Genomic DNA, 20,206 nt, shown 5'->3' on the forward strand with positions numbered 1-20,206 from the left:
TTCAGATTTAACGAGAATTATCGGCATAAAGATTTGAAGCAGATTAAAGATAAACAAGATTATAATGGTTTGCGTGGGTGGAGGGTGAATGAGACCACGAATGAGAGCTCTGCAGCATAAAGCCCTGTCAGAGCGCCATCAAATCACATTTTATCTGCACGGATGGACAGAAGGGGAACATCTCCGTTCACTTAGTTGTGTTCATGTTTTCCGCCGGAGGAAGAGAGATAACAATAAAGATGTAAGGGAAAAAAGAAATCCAGGGAACAAGAGACGTCCTTTCCTCTTTGCCGTTATGTGATGCAACGTCACGATGTGATGACGGTTGGCCCAGCTGGATCAGCTGTCCGTCAGGTTCAATAGCTCTGCAATCGTGGAACCCATCATCTATCGGCTTGATGACGATTAAAGCTTTGTTCGTACTGGAACGGAGGAGTTTATGCTCAAAGCGCTGTTTGTTGCATTATTCTCCGAAACGCCAGAGGGGGTACAAACAAAATGAACTGTGAGGAACCACAAAGACAGCAAGTGTAACCCAGAGACTGTCCCATAGAAGAGTAACCGGCAAAAAGCCATAAACTAACCTCCACAATGCCGAGGAGGGATTGTAACTATCTGAAAACTCATATCTCATATTCATAGTCTACTTGTTTCTAAAGCATTTAAAAACAAATTAGCCATGTAAATAGTTCTTTTATCAGTGAACTATTTGTGACAGTCACATGAGTTGATTACGTCATTTTCTGGTCTTCTTCAATACAGCATGAGGCTCATTGAGTAAATGATGGTCCATTTAGGACCATAAAGCAGGGTATGCTTTATGGGGATTGACAGGTTGCTGTCAATATATGGCCTGCAGTCCTCTTAACATGGTCTCTGTGTTCACTGGTTGTAAAAGAGCTTCTAAGCAGCAGTCCACAAACCAGAGGATTATGCCCACTTCTTCCATACAGTCTGTGATTGCAGCCAGCTGATAATGCAGCAGACTCGCTGGTCATTGTTTACAGTCCGATTAGCAACTTGAGACCAAAGACTGGAGTTGAGAGACGACGTACACAGCTACTCTGTTAAAAACAGATATTTGGGTATAATTATTTTGTAAAAGCTAAATCGTTGTCAGATGATAGCCACCAGGTGTATCTGCATGTAACCAAAGCCAGCTCAGACGTGATACTACAATACTACTCGGCTACAAACAAAACCAGAACGCTTCCGATACCTAAATCCTGTCTGACACATTCTGCATCCACATGCAGATATTTGCTAAATAATTTGATATTGATAGCTCTGTAATGCTTTTCTATGCCGTGGAGTTTTTATTTGCAGATAAAATGATGTCATGTCCAAACAATAATACTATGGGCCCATTGTTACTACTACTACTACTACTACTACTACTACCACCCGTTAGTACTTTCCACTTAAAATCCACCCACACATACTGTACATTAAAAGGTACTTCTTACCATTTCATAAACTCGGTCCCATCATTTTTAGAAATAATAGTCGGTTAAATGATGTAACTATATCTGGTGATTTGGCTGAAAAGACTTAACAAACCTCCTTCTCCCTGGAAGTTGGGGAGTGATGGGATGAGGACTTGGTGGAGGAAGAGAGGGCTGCTGTTCATCTTGATCGCCCCGGACAGAAGACCCCCAAAGTAATAGATATACCTGAAAGAGACAGATTGATGCGACACCAGTGAGACCAACATGTGGAACAACAATAACAGATGGAGAAGAGTCTTTACGAGGGTAGAGAAATGCTAACAGTCCCGGAGCAGACGGTGCTGTTGTCAGACAGCCAACAGCAGTTTCCTCAAAGCAGCGAGGCAGGTAAAAGAAACAGGAAAACATCTCTCGGAGTATTTTCCTAAAACGATTTGCCCATCGGTAAAGGACATATTTCTTGTGACTGTCACAGTTGAACGTTATTCAGGGATGTTCTTGAATCAGTTGTCATGGTCTTGACCAGTTTTCTGCCTTCAATATGAGCATGCATCCCAGTCGACAGGAAATGTTTTTGTATTTGTAAGCTACCCTACGCTGCTACCCGCTACGCTAGTTTGACGAAACATATAATGCCAACATTTTCTCTTGCAGGTCGGAGTTTTGAGATTAAATCTAGAAGTGTGTTTGGTACTTCAGACACCAATAGCAGGGCTGGCTGTTTGCCCCTGCTTCCTGTCTTTAGCTAAGCTCTGGATCATTCTCTCTAGTGCAGCAGTCACCAACCACCGGGCCGTGGGTCCCTTGGTACCGGGCCGCAGAGAAAGAATGAATGAAAAAAGAAAAGAAAATCAAGGTCGAAAAAAAATAATTGAAAAATGAACGGATTCATCCGTCTCAGCGTAACCTTACGTGATGCGTTACCCCAGAAATGAAACTTAAAAGTCCGTTCCAACTCGGTGTTCTGGATTAAAATCAAGGAAGAGTATCCTGAGATCGCCAAAAAAGCTCTGAAACCCTGCCTCCATTTCAACACCCTGTCTTTGTGAAGCGGGTTTTAATGAAGTGACAGAGTGACATACAGGTTTAAGGTACGGAGTAGAGTCAGTAGACTGGACATAAACAACAGACGCCGGGGTCTTTTTCTCCTGTCACCTCGAGACGAACCGGCTCGTAGCAAAGAAACAAGCTCAGGGCTCCACTAATTCGGTGTAATGGTGAGTCGTATCTTTATGCACATTATAATTGTATTTATGCCGGTCGTATCATTTTTTTACGTCATATTTATCGCCCACATCGTGAAGGCCGGTCCGTGAAAATATTGTCTGACACAAAACCGGCCCGTGGCGAAAAAAAGGTTGTGGACCACTGCTGTAGTGTACGTCTTTTTTTTTTGCAGGGAGTGAAATGGGAAGGCATACACACTTTGAACTTGGTTTCATTTTATTATGATTATTTAATAATTTTCTTTACTCTCGATGACTATATCACATTGCTTCTCTACATTAATATTTGAGTGTTTTATGTGCCTATTTCACAGGAGACATTTTGACTCATCTTAGCAGGAAGAGCCCAGGTAGCTATTGGTATCACTACTAACATTAACAATCCCTCAGTTCTATTCAAGTGTCCCAGCATGCGCAACACCAGGACCCTCAAACTGCAGCAGCTGAATGGAATTCGGCCATCTTATTGTTTTACACCTACCTTGACGTGACAAAAATGTCAGCTGTGAAAAAGACCAAAAACCCAAAGGTATAGATGAATCAAACACAGCAGTTGTACGTGGAGGGCTGCTTCCCTTACATAGGATGCTAACTGGGGGTGCATTTCATAACATCTGTTGTGATGTGGAATCACTTCCCCTCACCTGTTTTGGGACGGCTGGAGGGAAGAGGACACCTTATCTTCACAGAACTTCCTCATGGCCAGAGTACTGAGAGCCTGGTCCGCCCTGCACATAAATGCCCGCAAACACACACACACACACACACACACGCTTTGAGTCAACACTTTCCATCATGGGCCTTGCACCAGACCCTCCAGATGCCAGAGAGTACATGGAGAGGATACAGCTGGCACTGGCCACAGGATGAACCCGTTTCCACAGTTCCTCAGCAAAATCCACTGGGCTTAATTCATCAAGCGCCCCATCAACAAACAAAAGCCTGAATGGAAATCATTGTGCTGCGAATACTTGAATTACAGCACATCAGCTACTAGAGGTACTAGTTTTCCAACATACTTGGCATGGCTCTGTGAAAAGTTGACCTTAAATCCAGTGTGACATCTATAACATCTGCTGTGTACCATAAATGGATATTCTGAACAAGAAAAAGATCAAACTGTTGCTTTCGGATGCCCCCAAACTCACCCCGCGGAGATCTTGCTGTAGTGCATGTAGGCTGCAATGATCACGCCCGTTTTACCTTTGTGGCCCTGTAGGGAGAGAGAAAGAGAGAGAGGGAAGTCACGATGAGCTGATCTTCACATCTTGTGACATGTGACGGGATCATTTCTGCAGGGAGAAATGACGGAGCGGCAGGGACCAGCGGCGCTGAATTCAATTCAAAAAGCTCCCTGTGGCGTTTGTTCTGCCACACCGGGTGCTCCTGACTTCCTGACACATTCCGAAGACATTCCTGGCCTCGACGCTCCTAAAGCGACCCCTCCAGACACCAATGAGGAGGCCGCACCTCGGCCCGGGGCGCACATTAAGGCTGGTTTTGCTCCGCGGGCCCCTCAATGGAAGGTTCTTCATTGACTAGGTCAAAAAAAACCTTTGTGTTTCCTCCCGACCCCGGCGTGATGTGCAGCTGGGAGAGAGTCGCCTGGAGCTGGAATGTTCTGGGGAGTCGGCGGTCCTCAGAAGCAGTCTGGTTTCAGCATTTAAACTCAACCAAAACCGATAAATTAGACAGACAAGCTGTGGGAGCTCGGTCGCCCCTCAGTGTTCGCTGGTTCACATTGACACTTGTTTCCTGGAAGCATGACGTACAATGGAGTTGACACAGCGTGAGGCAGATTGTAGGGTTTGTTTTCTGGCTCGTTGAAGTACACGGAGCACTCTGCAATTTTGGTTTTAGTCAAGTTATATTTTCACTGCAATATCCAACTGGATTTAGAGCACTTTTACATCAGACATGGTGGATGGAGAGATTACGGTTGATTGAACACGAGGAAGTGAGGTAAACTGTCACACGTTCCTATTTTGCCAAGATGGCCGCTGCAGCCTGTAATCATAAATAAGAACTCAGGTGGTTTGTTTCTGTAACATTACTCTATTCTGTGTTAACAGCCTTTTAATATCTGGCAGAGGTGGAATGCAACCAAGGACCTTAGGTCTTTTTTTGTATCCTTTTGATGTACTTGTTCTGGAGTTATGTTACTTTGAATATCATTTTTATGTACTTGAGTTTTTTCCTTTTGAAACGGAGCAAAAGGGCAATATTGTACTTTAACTCCATTACATTAGGATTTTACACACAAAACAATATTTATTTCTGAAGATGACACATTGTAACACACCATACTGGAAACAGTGTAGTTATACAATTATGTTGCATGAAGAGAACTCTTACCCTTGGTAGTTTGATTACATTTTGCTGTGAGGGATCTGTACAAAACTTCAAATTTTCCATTGAGCCTCCCAAGAATTCCGAAGCTCTTACGTGTCTTAAAAAAAGTGTCTTAACTGAGACGACAAAATGCCATCGCTAGTCCGCCTTCACAGCCTCGTATGTTTAGCCGTTGTAACGTTAGTGCTTTGCTTCTGCCGAGTGCTTTCACGAAAAAGAAGTGTTCGTGAGTATCAAAAAACTTTGTAAGGCCACAGAACTTATTTTCTTCAATCATCCAAAATCAAAAGGAAAGGATGTAGGATGGAGCCAGTGTGAGGCTAACTTCCTGCTTGGCATTTAAAAGCTACATCGTCTACTCTCAAAGCCCTTTTCACTTTTACTACAGAACTTCACTCATTACTGCACTCCGAAACTTCCGCCCGTTTCCGAGCCTGTGAGAAAACCCCGGCGGCCCCCCTGAACTCTGACCTTGCAGTGCAGGACCACCACGTGCTGGGGGTCGGAGATCAGCCACGTCTCCATGGCCTTGCATATGGCACAGATCTTATCCAGCGGTGGGGCGTGGAGGTCGGGCCAGCCGAAGTCATGGACCTGGTGGTTGAGGCGGAGAGGAAGGGTTGTGTGGTTGAAGCAGGGTTAAACCAAAAAAAAAGTCAGCGAACTGGATGCCGATACGAGAAAGGCTCTACCTTTGTATTCAGCCGGTTGATATCGTGGCGCCTCTCGGAGAGGTTCAGGAGCTGAAGGAGAAAAGGTGTTTATCGGTGTGGTCGGTTATCCCTTCAGCTGTTTTATGGTGGGTGTGACAGAAACAAACACAACCAGACTGATCGTTTGTGGGTCGCTAAGTTTACTTCCTGTGTCAGAACCTATCGTCTCTATTGCGCAACAAGCATCTTCAGCTGCATGAAACCGTGAGGAGGGGGCGTAGAATCTACGCTGCAACAAGACAAACCACCACTCCTGCCCTTACTGTGTGGCGCTTCTCTGCCCCCTCACCAGAAACTTGTCCTGGTGCTTGGACTTGAGCATGGCCGCCACCTCCTTCAGGTTGATGCGGTACCGCTGCTCCTCCAGCTTCGGGGGGAAGAACACGGAGATGATCCTCTCGGTGATGTAGGTCAGGTCGAAGTCGTAGTGGCGCTCCATCACTCTCTCCATCACGCGGTCCACGCTGAAGCTCCTGGAGGAGCGCAGAGGAGAGAAAAGAAACCCCGGAAGGAGCAGATGTGGAAACACATCGACATGGTTCGTCAGTCATTCTTTTTCTGGCACTTCAATAGCAGGTCGTCGTTATGAGCAACGAATGAGATGACCTTTACCTCGGCAGGGTGTTTCTCTGCTTGGTATAGGTCAGCGACTTGGTGGACCCCTGTGGGAAAAAGAAGATAAGGTTGGTTCATGAGGCCATCCCATAACCCAAACACATGGTGCAGTCATGTTCAAAGGCTTTTTTGTACATATTTCCCAACAATGAACCAAAACATACGTCAACCATATCAACTGTATATGTCTACGGTTACAATCAAGAAAATGACTTAAACATTTAAATTGAGTAACCCAGAGGTGGAATGTTATTTCATAGGTTTTCTCTCTGATACAATTTTTTTAGAGAAGGAACATATTTCTCAAAATTATAGATGTGCTCAGTGCACAGCGGCGGGGACTAGCCGGCTGTTGGACAAAGGAGCTTGGATTACAACACTCCCTGATGGTAGACATTACTCCATATATACGTTCAGCACGGCTTTAACGTCAACTTCTTTATCATCTGTGGAGCACAGTCCACACCTGATCCATCCTCCAGCACCACTGGGCGTCGGCAGCGGAAGCACCTTTCAACGCTAAACATACACAGTGGCTAAGGGAATACAGCGCATCACGCCATGTAACCTCAACCACACAGGCTCCATTCCGGCCTTGGGACCTTTGTTGCATATCATACCTCTCTCCGCACAAAAATACATGCAAGACTGTTAGACAACCACTGCCCTCAATCAATACAGGTCACAACATTATTCCATTCTATTTACTATTTAAACAACAATGTCTGGGGACAGGAAGTCTATGTGCCGAATCAAATTCAATGAAGCCACAAACGGGTTTTCAAAATAGATACTGGGGGTGAGGGAAAAAGGAAGATGCAGAGAGAAAAAAAGGTGTGCGGGTTCGGAGGACGAGGAGATAGAATGGGAGGTGTGCTCACCAGGTGCTGGATGTTTCGGGACGGAGCGGTCCCTCTGCGCTGCTGGATGCAGGGAAGGGGGCGGGGATATGACAAAGGGGAAGAGAAGGAGGAGGATGGTGGAAAGGAAGTAGGGCAAAAGGAGGAGGTCGAAAGGAGGTGAGGGAAAGGAAGAACGAGGAGAGGGACGGGGGAAAGAAGGAGGGCAACAGAGGAAGGAAAGGAGAGTTAATTAAACAAACAGACTCTCTAATGGGTACACATTACTACTGTAGCAACATCAACACATTTTGCTTTTGCTTCTTCTCTTCGAGGCTGGAATCCTGCAGTGCTCCAGGAATGAAAGCGAGCTCCAACCGGGTTCAGGGCTCGGCTTCCCAAAAGGAATTCAGCTGGAGGAAACCATATGCTGTTTGTTTTTTTGGGGAAGCCATACCTCGTAATAAGGCCAGGCAGAGAAGGGAAAACCAGTCGTTGTACACTGAATGCTACCGAGGAAAAGAAAAAGGAGGCTTACCAGATCATTGGCGGGGGCCGGGATGCACGCCGAGGTCACCTGGAACACACACGGACAAACGCTACACGTGAATGCAACAGGGAACGGAGGTGGTGGATGATGAGGAGCAAATGCTTCCTCAGACAAAACAGATCCACGAATAAAGCCTAAAAGCTGACGTTAAAGGAGGAGGGAAACATGCTTGTTCGCTTTCTTGCTTAGAGCGGATGAGAAGAATGACACCACTCATAGTGGCGGCCGGCCAATACAGGGCCCCACCTTGAGCCACCAAAAAAAGAAGAAAATTGTTTTTATATATTTATAATTGTACTAATTATAAAACATATAATAATATCAATAAATTATACAAATTGTCAATATTTGTGTTTTTGAGCTATGGAATATAGAATAGGATAGATTTACAATAGACAATAACCTCCGCCTCTGTATTGCTGCACAGGAAAATCATGTATAATTGCCAAAGAAGAAAAAAAGAAAAGAAAAGATTTTCACCTTGCATCTCAACTTGTCAAACACTGGCCAAATCTAAGATTAAGATAGTATTTCACCACTTACAGCTGAGCGGTGGGAGGGGAGCAACACTTTGAAGAGGAGGAACGGAGCCCAAACACTGTCTGTGAAGCTACTCAGACGCACTTAAGCGCCAGGTAAACACAAGTGCAGCAGATGTTGGAGAGCATGTCTGCAACATGTAAAGTGCACCGAAGCCAAGTGCACAGCTGGAGGAGCACAGCCACGCCTCCAACTTCAAGTCTGTTATGGGCCGACAGGTCAGTGGACTGTGACCAAAGGAAGCAGGAGCCCAACAGCAGCCCTAATGAAGTAGGGGCGGGGGGTCCCAGTCATGCTTATGTAACACACACACACACACACACACACACACACACATAAAGCAGAGTTCCCGCAACAAGGCCCTTTTTTGGACTGTTTATTTGGATACAGGAAAAGGGCAAGGGCTTGTGTATATCTCATTGTGCACAAAGGGGAAGTTGCACAGACCCTGAACCTGCGGGTGTGTCACCACAGTGTGTGTGTGTGTGTGTGTGTTGTCCAGTTAATCTATCTTTCTTCCTTTAGTCTTTCTCAAGCAGTCCAGCCCTGTCTCTTACCGATGCCGTACGTAACTACAGGCATCAACAGGAAGCCAGAGGAACAGATAGTGAGCTAAATCCAGGCTCGTCTCGTTTGACAGAAGACGCAGGAAACGGGGTTCAGGTCCGGCCATCAGACGACTAGTTTTTTCTAATCTGTAAAGAGATTAATCTCAAATTGTATCCTGTGTTGTGGTCACTTTTATTATTTTGTAATTCTCTGCCTGAACCCAATTAATGGGCTCTAGTTCCCTCCGGCTGATGCAGGTCACTTTCCTTCTGCTACGATGTCGGTGTGTTTGGTGTCCTGTCTTATTGTGAAGTCCTTGTCTTGTGCGTCCTCCGTGTTCCTGCACTTCCTGTCCCCGTGATTGTCTGTCGGCCCTGTTCCCTGATTGTGTATTCCTTTCACCTGTGCTGCCCTCATTGCTTCCACCTGTTCCTCGTTACCTTCCTCTCGTATTTAAACCCTGTTTGTCTCCTGTCCCCTTGTCGGATTGTTCTGGTTCCCCCCCGTCTGTTACCGGTCGTCTGACTAGTCGTGTGAGTAGTTCCGTGTCGTCCCTGTTTTTGGATTCCTGTTTTGTTTTTGTTCGTTCCACATCCACTTTTGAAGCCTGTCCTAAGTTTAGTTTTATCGAATAAATTTACTTTTTCAACTGTTGCCCCACACCTGACACATTCCGTTCTTAAAATCAGAGCATGTGAAGCGACGCCTTGTGCTTTAAATCACACATGGAAAAGTCACGCTTTATAAAAGCTAGCGAGCTCGCCTCTGCGGCGACATGTGAAACTCATCTGCCGTGACACATGTGGGTCTGTGCTCTCTGCACACCGCAGGGCTCTTTGCATGCCGAGCCCTGCTTCTGTCATTCTTGTAAACTAAATACCCAACAGCCACGGCAAGCAAGCAATTACCCTACTTCCTGTCCCGGTCAAATCTCTCTTTACAGATAGCAGTCATTTCGCCCAACGCATGTCCACAGTTGGATGCCGGGCTGAATGTGGAGATGTGAGACCTGGCCTCAGAATGATCGTCAGGGGCTGCTTCCCTTTTCCCGGCAGGAATTCCCGTGGGACCCTGGGACTTTTTGGCAATGTGTTTGTTTGTTTGTTTGTTTGCGCGTTCCTGCAGTCGCACAATGAACATCACTGCATTTACTGAAACACGGGCGCCTTCTCCAGACCGCAGTGAGGCTTTCACGCAACTGCGAGACAGTCTGACCTCAAAATGCGGCGGGTTAGTTCTAGTTTTTGAGAACAGCTGTTGCAAATAAAATGTATATTTCATTTTTTTTTTTTTTTATTGAGCGATGGAAGCAGAGTATATTTGGGAAATTTCCTCGGAAATCTGGGAGGTTCAGCGAGCGCTGGGGTCAACGAACGCTTGGCCCGACATTCGGTGAAAAGCCACAATGAAATCTGGTGGTATTGCTGAAAAAATTAAAATTCAGCATTCAAACTAATGAAAACCCTCCTGGAATCATCTCCCGGTTCTGCTTTCTCGTTAATCCTGAATGTGGTTCACTTTCTTTCATGTCAACTTGCTACGACCACAGCTTTAACCGCTCTTTAACTGCTTTCATTTTCCTGATCGAGTCAGGCGTCACCTGGGAGGCCGTTCCTCTTCCTCACTCTTCCCTCTTCCTCCTCTTCTCTCTCCGTCCTCTTCTCTCTCTCTCTCTCTCACTCCTCTTCTCTCTCTCTCTCCCTTCTCTCTCCTCTTCTCTCTCTCTCCCTCCTCTTATCTCTCACTCCTCTTCTTTCTCTCTCTCTCTCTCTCCCTCCTCTTATCTCTCACTCCTCTTCTTTCTCTCTCTCTCTCTCTCCCTCCTCTTCTCACTCACTCCTCTTCTTTCTCTCTCTCTCTCTCCCTCCTCTTCTCACTCACTCGTCTTCTCTCTCCCTCACTCCTCTTCTCTCTCTCTCTCTCTCACTCCTCTTCTCTCTCTCTCTCTCTCCCTCCTCTTCTCACTCACTCCTCTTCTTTCTCTCTCTCTCTCTCCCTCCTCTTCTCACTCACTCGTCTTCTCTCTCTCTCACTCCTCTTCTCTCTCTCTCTCTCCCTTCTCTCTCCTCTTCTCTCTCTCTCACTCCTCTTCTCTCTCTCTCTCACTCCTCTTCTCTCTCTCTCTCCCTCCTCTTCTCTCTCTCTCTCTCTCTCCTCTTCTCTCTCTCTCTCTCTCACTCCTCTTCTCACTCACTCCTCTTCTCTCTCTCTCTCCCTCCTCTTCTCTCTCTCTCTCCCTCCTCTTCTCTCTCTCTCTCTCTCTCTCACTCCTCTTCTCACTCACTCACTCCTCTTCCCTCTCCCTCCTCTTCTCTCCGTCCCCCTTCAGCCGGCCCCCTTCACTGGGCACTGGGAGCCTCTAACCAGAGCAAACACACTACGGTCAGATTCCATCTCCCTCGGCCAACGCTTACGCACAAACTTCCTGCTAGTCGACCTCCACCCATCTCGTCTCATCCAGCTCTGTTTTTCCCTCCCCCCCTTTTCCTTGGGCTTTTCTCCGATGTCGTGTTTCTAAAACTTCAGCTCCTCCAAATATTCCACTCTCTATTTCCCCATTTTAATTTCTCTCTTTTTCTTCCATTTTCTTACTTTTACCTCCATCTTTTCTTTTTTCAATCTCTTTCGTTCTTAATTCTCCCCCCTCCCCTCCCTTTCTTTTCTCCCCTAATCGATTTTCGAACAAACAACTTCCCGTTTGCCTTCCCCCTTGACAATCTACGCCGTTGTTGTTCTCTCGCGTCTTTGCTGGTCCCCACGGGCTCCAAGTGTCCTAAAAAAAACTGGAAGGTCACACAGGTTTGATCCCCGGAAACCAAATATCCTTGAAGGAGACAAAAGGACCCTCGGCTAGCTTGTTCTGACTTGCTCCAGATTCAAGCTGCCCGTGACACGTCTAAAAGGTCCTTCCTTCCTCCATCCCTTTCCTTGCCCTCTTCCCTCCTCATCTCTGCCCGACCAGCCCCCGGTCCTCGTCCTCCGCGTCATGTGTTTTCTCGTTGTTCTGCCGCAGTATCCCCGGCTTCTTTTACGCGCTCTTTGATCCATCAAAGCCAGAAGCAGCATGGCCAATGGATACTGCACAGCTCTCCGCTCTGGACACGCGGCTTAAGAGCTGTGGGCTCCGAGAGGGATAACTAGGGGGTGAGGTAGCAGCCCTGGTATGCTATTAGTGTGAGGAGCGGGTGTGTGTGTGTGTGTGAGGGGCCCACCAGTTTGGGAGCGATTCAGTGTGTGTGTGTGTGTGTGTGAATAAAAAAAGGCACATTTACTGTGCTGTTCATTTTAATGTATTCATTGTGGAAGTTGCAGTTTGATTTCATTAGATCTCAATTTTCATTTTATATTCAAACTACAGGGACAGTCCCAAAACCTCACATCTTCAGCCACTGCCGCGCCAGAGGCTTAAAAAAAGACGACTGACGGACTAATTTGAGCGGTGTGACGGGTTAATGTACCGAAGAAGTTCACCACCCGTTTCCACATACCGAAACACAAGGCGATAGCTGGTCAAGAGTTTAAGCAACATGCTACGTCTCAATGTCTTACACCTGTTTCCTGTCAGAGCTCGAATTCCACACAGATGAACTGTAAAAGGAATGCATGTAAAGAAAAGAAGAGCCAATCAGAATCATTCTAAACAGGAGGGAAATACATAACAAGGAATGTTAGAGTGTGTGTGTGTGTGTGTGTGTGTGTGTGTGTGTGTGTGTGTGTTGGGACTCGAGGTTGGCCATCACATGCTCTATTTTTGGGCCGTTTCCACGTGTGTATCCACCTGTTAACTAAAGCCCTCGTGGTTACCGTGGGTGGAAAAGACTGTGACTTTAATTCTGTCAGCTGGGCAGGCAGATGGTCCGTCTTCTGCACGGTTACCTGCCGCGGCTTTACGACCGGCCCGTCAAAAGCACCCCGCATGTTGAATGTAAAACTTAATCGGGACAAGGTGGGCTTCGGGAGAAAAGCAGCCAGCCCGTATTGGCGCGAGGGGACTTCAAGAGCAGAAACAACACCTCTGGACTCAATGTTATCCGTGTTTTTCTGCACACGTTTCCCGCTCTCTCACTCCTTTGTCCCTCCTTCCCACACTTTCTTTTCGACTCCAGCCGTGGGTTCCCTGCAGTGGAGCCTTTTAATGACCCGAGGAGGGTGGGGGGTTGGGTGGGGATGCAATTCCCTGTTATGGAGCTGGGGGGTAAACAATCTACACACATGCGCAGATATGCTCTTAAAGTTATGCAGACGCCCATCTGGAAGCCCGGAGCCGGACGAAAATAAACGCGGATAAATAAACAAAGCAGGAAGTGGTCCGGGGTGAGATTCGCCGAAGAGGTCGGCGATGGGAGCGATGGGAGCGATGGGAGCGCCTCCTGGACACACGGGGCGTCATGACAGCGTCAAACGCACTCAGGCAGACTTTGTGCACAGTTGCTTCGATCAGGACGGCTCTGTTGTCTTTACGGTCCGAGGAGGTGAATTTAGGACAGCGGGACATTTGCTATAACCTGAGACTCGTGTCTGGCACCAGGAGGTGTGGGAGGTGTGGGCACCGGCCAATTAGCACGTTCCCCCTGGTGGTGTCTGCTGGCCTGGGTCACAACTCGGCCGACTCAGCTCAGTCAAGCCTGCGGTTTTAACTCTCAATTGATTCAGAAGGTTACTTACAATAAACCTTTTTTTTTATGCATGGTTTAATACCTTAACCTGCAGCCGTGGCACTGAAAGCCGCTAAACGCTACGCTGTTTTAACAGCAATGAGACATATTCCTGGAGCATCATCACAGGAAGCCAATTTAACAGGAAGTCAGTAGGGTGAGGGTCCGTTTCTGTTTGCCGGACTAAAATAAATATAAAATGACGCAGAATTGAGGGGAACGGCTCCAGCAAAGGAAGAACGAGGCTCAACAGTAAGTTGAGTTTGCAGACTGCCCGCCTCCCCCAGCTGTCGCCCTCTCATCTAGAATGCATTTTCCTTCCTAAAAATAAAGCAGGACTCCAAACCGCAACTGTCCTTTTATGTTGGAGGAACATCAAACGCTGTTGCTCTTCCTCTCATCCCTGCATCCGCCCCCACGTCCGCTCCATCTATCTGAACTTGATTGGACATCCTCTTCTTGTAAAGAGGAGCACTTCTCCGCTCGGTCTCATGTCCAAACGTTGGTTTTCTTTTTCGACGAGATAAGGACGAGATCCCAATGCGCAGAGGGGAAAGGGACACACTCTGCCAACTATCTGTCCATTTGTCTTATTGATGGATGTCAATTATACCAGGAATGTAATATCTTAACAAAATGAGAGCTAAATGACTCTATTTAGTTATAGAGAACTATGCAAACAAACTTCTTTGTTCTTTCCGCCAGAAGGCCGCTGTTTGTTCCCCGTGTGGAACGAATCGATGCAGAGGAGGAAGTCAGCTGACAAAGTCTGTCAAACAGGACTTTCACCAAGACATCGCTGTTCGCGTCCCGTGTGAAACCAACAGTCAACTTGTGGAGTCATTTAAATGTTACGTACGGAACTAAACAAACCGCAATCTCCTAGTAGTTCTGTTTCCAAAACCTGGCACCCATCAGCCACCTGCTGAAAGCGATCGGTTTCACAACGTTAAAGAGAACGGTCATGCGTGTCATTTTGAGAATCATCGGCAAACAACCTACAATCCCATTTTGGTATCGTGTTGATCTCGAGAAGAAGAAACTCAAAGTGGTCACACCCGGTCTACTTAGGCGTAGCAGTCAGCCAAATACTTTGAGTCACTCCACATCAATCCCGAGTCTGAGAAGAGTCCAAGGTCTTCAGCCATGCAGTCGTTCAGCGGAGCATTTCTCCTGGCTCTTCCGTCTGTTCCCCTCTGACCGGCGGAAATGCCTCTTCTGGCCTAATTAGGCCGGCATGCCAGTCAACTCGTCACGGGCTGCATTTCACTAATTCTAATCCTTCCTCCTCCCACTGTTACCCCCCACCACCCCATGTCTTTCCCCAACCTTCAAGTCCCTGCAGACTAGATTTTCCACTTGGGATCAAAGACAAGGAGGAACAGCGATCTGAGAAAGAGAACATGCTGAGATAAAGCGGTTGATGACCTGTGTGTGTGTGTGTGTGTGTGTGTGTGTGTGTGTGTGTATATAGATTTTTGTTATGTTTTGTAATGGAACTGAGATGAGTCAGCTGGAGGCTGTTGTGGGCAAAGAGTAGGGAACACAGTGACAGGAAACATAGACGTGCATCCCCAATCATTCTCTCTCTAGGAGGAGAGTTTGAGAATGAAGCGAAGGGTTTTTCCAGAGAACTAAGCAGGCCGGTGCCATCAATTAAAAAGATTTGTCACCGAGCTTACGGCAAACCCCTAGCCGGGTGGAAGTGTGAATGGGAGCCCGGGGAGAGCGGGATGGCACACAGATGACGGACCTCCGGATGTGCGAGCGGACATGAAGACGCGGTGAACTCTCTCGCGGAGGAGGGTGAAGGTGGAAGGATTCGTACGCGAGGTCGTCGGTAATAACTGCCAAATGTGAACGAGGTGCGAGCGAGGGGGGGGAAACACCTTGGACTAATAAGGGCTCGTGGGAAAGGAGGGCTAAAGCTAATCAGCGTAGCAGGCCCACCGCTGGGACCTGCTAGTGAGAAGGTCTCGGTGCAACAGATGCAGGGCGTCCTCAGCCCCGTCCTAACACAGTTTCCCCGCCGACATACGGTATGTATATATGTTAGATAACAGCTGATGGACATCCGACCGCTCCCTTCCTGGGCAGCGGCGATGGAAATCAGTCTCTAACAAGCAGCCAACAGCTGGACATCAGGCCGTCACAGCACACAGCAGCCCACTCCTTTCTGGAGAGCGAGGAATCTGCTTTTCTTTTTGCATAATTGGTTTCATCTTAAGAGAGAAAAAAACATTACGGCTAATGAGATGACCTGATGAACAACCTCGCTACGTACTCATGACAGGAACAACGGTTTGAGAAAATATATGAACTTGCAAATTAATGGCAAAATAAATACAATTTAAAAAAATCCCCGGTGTCAGTAAAAAGGCACCCATAATGCCACTCAAAGAAAAAAAGAAAGCCCAGAAACCGACCAACTCAGAAACCCTAAACAAAGATAAAAGCCGACGCCACAAGTTGCGGTGAGAAGCGTGATTTCAAAGCTTGCGTCAACGCCATCTCTTCATGTGTGATCTCACCCTCGGGGCTCGGCTCTCGGATGGAAGACGAGGGAGCAACGAGGCCCGTCTTTGCCACGTGCCCTTCGCCCCACTGGCTCTCTGCCTCAGCCTCTACACCCCCCCTCTTCATCACTTTGGCATCCCCCCCCCCTCTGCATCCCTCTGTCTATTCATCACGCCGTCCCCTCCGTCAATGATCCTTTCACGGGGCTGGTAGCGTGGGGTCGGAGAGAGGCTCGCAGCTCCTTCTGAGGAATGCGACTGAGCAGGCTTCATACGAGCAGAGCCGGCCAGACGCCTGCCGCTGTCACGCGTGGTTTCACGCCTCGGAACCAGCTCACATACGCATTTGCATATGTCACATGAACATATAGAAAGGCTGACTTCCTCCCACTAAGATTAGCGGGTCAGCATCTGGGCTTAACCTTGAATTAGTAATTTAACCTGCTAAAGAGAAGGTTGTGTCAAAACTGATTGATTTAAATAGTTTATTCTACTACAGTGATCAATACAGATTGATTTACTTAATATCAAGCTGTCTGAATTTAAAGGAATTGCATCGTATGGATTGTGGAAAGATTTACCGGAATTATTACCGGAACTATGTCACCAATGCTTATTTATAGGACCTGTATTTAGTGACGTAATCCTTTTATGGCTTACGAGTAGCAGTGCCTTTCACAGTTATGTTCTACTTTTCAAAATTTGGGTTCATACTAAAATAATGATATCATCTGCCACGGCTGATTACAACAATACTGTCCATGAGTGTATCGCAACTGTTGACACTAATTATTCTGAGGCCGTGCTCTGGAAGCGTGTGTGTGAGGTGCATCCTTACCTTGGCCTCACACTTCCTGTGGGTGGTTGTCTTGCAAACTAAGAGGAATGAGGGAGGGGAAGAAAGAAAGACGATAAAATGAGTATGTAGCCGACGCAGCGGTGCCTTAAACCTGCATTCTTTCTAATGGCCATCAGGGGGCGACTCCTGAGGTCTGATTGTATAGAAGTCTATGAGAAAATGTCTTTCTTGATTTATTAATTTATAACATTGTAAACATGAGTTTATGTCTCAATCTCTAGTTTCAAGTCTTCTTCAATGAAGCATGATGTTCATTTAGTAAATTAGGGTCCATTTAGAGTTATATAGACCATGAATAGGGTACGCTTTAGGGCTACCTTGTGATTGACAGGTCGCTTTTCACAGTTTGTTTTCTGTTCATGAAATGTAATTGTTACAACTTGATCTCACAAGAATGCCTTCTTCAGTGTTTGGTGGTACTACGCTCCCCCCTCTGGAGTCCCCTCCGACTGACTCGAACCCAAGAAGGCGCCAAACTCGAGGCTTCAAAACTTGATGATGTCACGGTTACAACACTTATTCTATACAGTCTCTGGTGATATGCAGTTATTTTGTCATGTTAGCTCACCAGATTTGGCCTCCGTATCCCTTTTGTCAGACAGGGATGTGCGGCAGGGATCACACCTGGTGTGTGCGCTGCCCTTTAGTCATTCATACGTGACACATCCTACAAACTGCTCGACCGCCGACAACCACACAACCTTTACCTCTGCAGAAGGAGCCGGCGTTGTCCACGTTCTGGCGGCACACGCTGCACTGCCGCCTCTTCTTGAAGGTCTTTTCCTTGAAGACGTGGGGCTCTCCCTTCCCCCCCTGCACACACACACACACACGGGAAAACGAGATTCAGGCTCAGTCAGAAACCCGATACAGCACAGAACCAGACGTGGCAACGCAGTCTGTGGAGCTGCCTACTCTCGGAAACAAATGCAAGAATCCTTGTTTGACCTTCATCCAAGAGTTTAACCCTCTGTCCTCTTCAATCTGACAGGAGGAAACTTCCCCAACTCTTCTCACAAAAGGAGAAGAAGAAAGAAGGAGTAATGGCGTGTGAGTTTGCCGTCTGTAATGATGACAAGAGCTCAGAACTGTCAGCTTGAACTTGTGTGAAAGACAGACTTGGGTGCATGGAATGTATGTGCACAACATAACTACATCCATGCTCTACTCCCTTTGCCTCTTGAACTCCTGTTCTGGTTGTGTAACTGTCTTCCAGTAATAATCCTTGTGGTTCCCGCCCATACCACACTACAATCCTTAGTGTGTGTGTGTGTGTGTGTGTGTAGGTTTGGGAAAGAGAAAAAAGGAGCAAATGTGTTCGTTTAATTCTTCACCGCATTTCTTTCTCATGTCCATGTGTGTCACAATGTGAGTGAGTGCATATACCTCAGTTGGTGTGTGCGTGAGTGCTTGTACGTCTATCTTTGTGAGGACCAAGTCGAGTGAGGCCCCCACGCCGTCAAAGGGCCCCGTTTGAGGGTTCAGACTTTTAGGTTTCACGGTTTGGGTTGGAATTGGGTTCAGGATCGGGGTAACGCATTTAGTCGGAATGGTTAGGGTTAGGGTAAGGGGCCTGGGAATGCAGTGTTTTAATGAGGGTTCTCACAAAGAGAGAAGTACGGGGATGTGTGTGTGTGTGTGTGTGTGTGTTTGTGGCAGTCCTTCCCGCCCAGTGCCCCTTTGTTACCCAACATGGGATTATGTCTACAGATGACTGGGCCTGACGTGACTCTGTGGGGGCTTTGAACATGAGAACTCTAACAACCCAGGGCTCAGTATGGGGATTGCTTAGCATGTTTTCTTGCATGGCTACATGACGGTAGGAGAGAAGTGAGTGTGGGGGTGGCCCTGTGAACTAGCGGTGTGTGCAATGTAATGCTGAAGGGAAACTGGCAGGAGTCCAGTCAAAGATGTAGGACGTGTTTTACCCGTTCACTCCGGAGAGAGAAGGTTGTTGCGACACCAATACTGGTCTCGTAAAGGCCTAGAGAGCTGGATCAGATATTAGCAAGTACGCGAGTCCATATCATGTCATATCATTCATCAGCTCATTTGTGCTCCACGGGAAGAACAACAACATGCGTCACTCGCTATCCAATCCTTACATCCTGCCAGATCCCTACTGCACATGTGCAAACTGATGATGATGGTCAACAACTGCTTATTATGAGAATAAGCAGTTGGACAGCTAGTTAAGGTTAGCTGTTAGCAGCCGTTGGGCCGCACAGTCCTGCTCGGCTAAAACAACGGCGCTAACAGCGAGGTTGCATTGAGTTACATTATGATGCGTTTGTAATGGGCAAAGGTACATTATAACGCTATAATGATGTGTTTAAATGTAAACTTGTAAAATGTAGTTGTTTGAAAATGTCACAGGAATATAAAATAGATATTAAAGAAGGAATTGACTTACTAAAACTAGCTCTAAGCAACTATTTATGCCTTCTTTTTTTCTCTCTTTTGCTCTTACTTTAACCAAACATTTAAATGCAAATACATTAATTAATTTCCTAATCATTTGAATGGTGTTTTTATGTAATATAAAGACTACAAGTATCAGTAGAAAAAAATGGTATCGGAACATCTCTTGAGCAAACACACCATCACCACGAGAAAACAGCTTTCATGCCACCAAACCTACTCAGTGTCCACAAGTCTGTAGCTTTGGATAATTAACCTGACACACATAACGCTTTTTTGTTTTGCTTTGTTTCCTCTGTGCGTGCTTTCCCTCCTTGGTAACAGAGAAAGGCTGCTGTTTACACACTCCTTTCCCATTATCCTGCCGCTCTGCACTGGGCCGTGTTTGGACAGCTGCCTGCCTGGCATCGCCCTCGCCAGCCGCGTTCAGGTGGTGCTGCAGCACAAGTGTGCGCTCGGGCCGCAGCACGCTGGACGGTGGAACCCGGTGGGCGGCTCGGGGGATGGTGGTGGACTGTTATGTAATACGGTGTGTTTATGGGGATTGAGATTTTAGTACTTTTGGAAAATCCTCCATTTCCAACAATTTTATTAATCGCCATTTGACTCTTGCCTTTTCTCGTTGACACTCGCAGTAACAAACAATTCGCACAGACTTCATGAAAAGTTCTCTTATCTCGATCCTGTTTGGATGAATCCTTGATTCATCTCTCCTCCCTTATGCCAAGTCCACACTTTCCTGAACCCTTAAAACGTGCCAAATGCTGCTTCACCATTTCAACAACATCACGTTATCTCTGCCTTGACTTTTGACACAAAACAACACAAAACTACACAAAACAACCGCAAAATGATTCTTATGTTGTTGTACATTTAGTCTGTAGTATGCATTCCTTTTGTTCTGTGAACGTGTGCATAATATT

The 20,206-nt window shown here is 46.8% G+C and overlaps 1 protein-coding gene across 1 annotated transcript in view; it reads right to left on the reverse strand.

Moving 5' to 3' along the window:
• The window catches only part of tns2a (tensin 2a), a 47,736-nt gene that overhangs the window by 14,016 nt on the left and 13,514 nt on the right, over positions 1–20,206 (reverse strand). The window contains exons 2-12 of the mRNA XM_079225785.1: positions 17,570–17,675; positions 16,842–16,879; positions 7,732–7,770; positions 7,236–7,277; positions 6,352–6,401; positions 6,029–6,212; positions 5,719–5,769; positions 5,498–5,620; positions 3,823–3,887; positions 3,319–3,402; positions 1,561–1,673 (exon numbers count right to left, since the gene is read on the reverse strand). Coding sequence (XP_079081911.1) covers positions 1,561–1,673; positions 3,319–3,402; positions 3,823–3,887; positions 5,498–5,620; positions 5,719–5,769; positions 6,029–6,212; positions 6,352–6,401; positions 7,236–7,277; positions 7,732–7,770; positions 16,842–16,879; positions 17,570–17,675 — 895 coding nt within the window. The remainder of the gene's footprint in view (positions 1–1,560; positions 1,674–3,318; positions 3,403–3,822; positions 3,888–5,497; positions 5,621–5,718; positions 5,770–6,028; positions 6,213–6,351; positions 6,402–7,235; positions 7,278–7,731; positions 7,771–16,841; positions 16,880–17,569; positions 17,676–20,206) is intronic.

This window comes from Taurulus bubalis (genome assembly GCF_910589615.1).
Source record: "Taurulus bubalis genome assembly, chromosome: 11".
NCBI lineage: Eukaryota > Metazoa > Chordata > Actinopteri > Perciformes > Cottidae > Taurulus > Taurulus bubalis.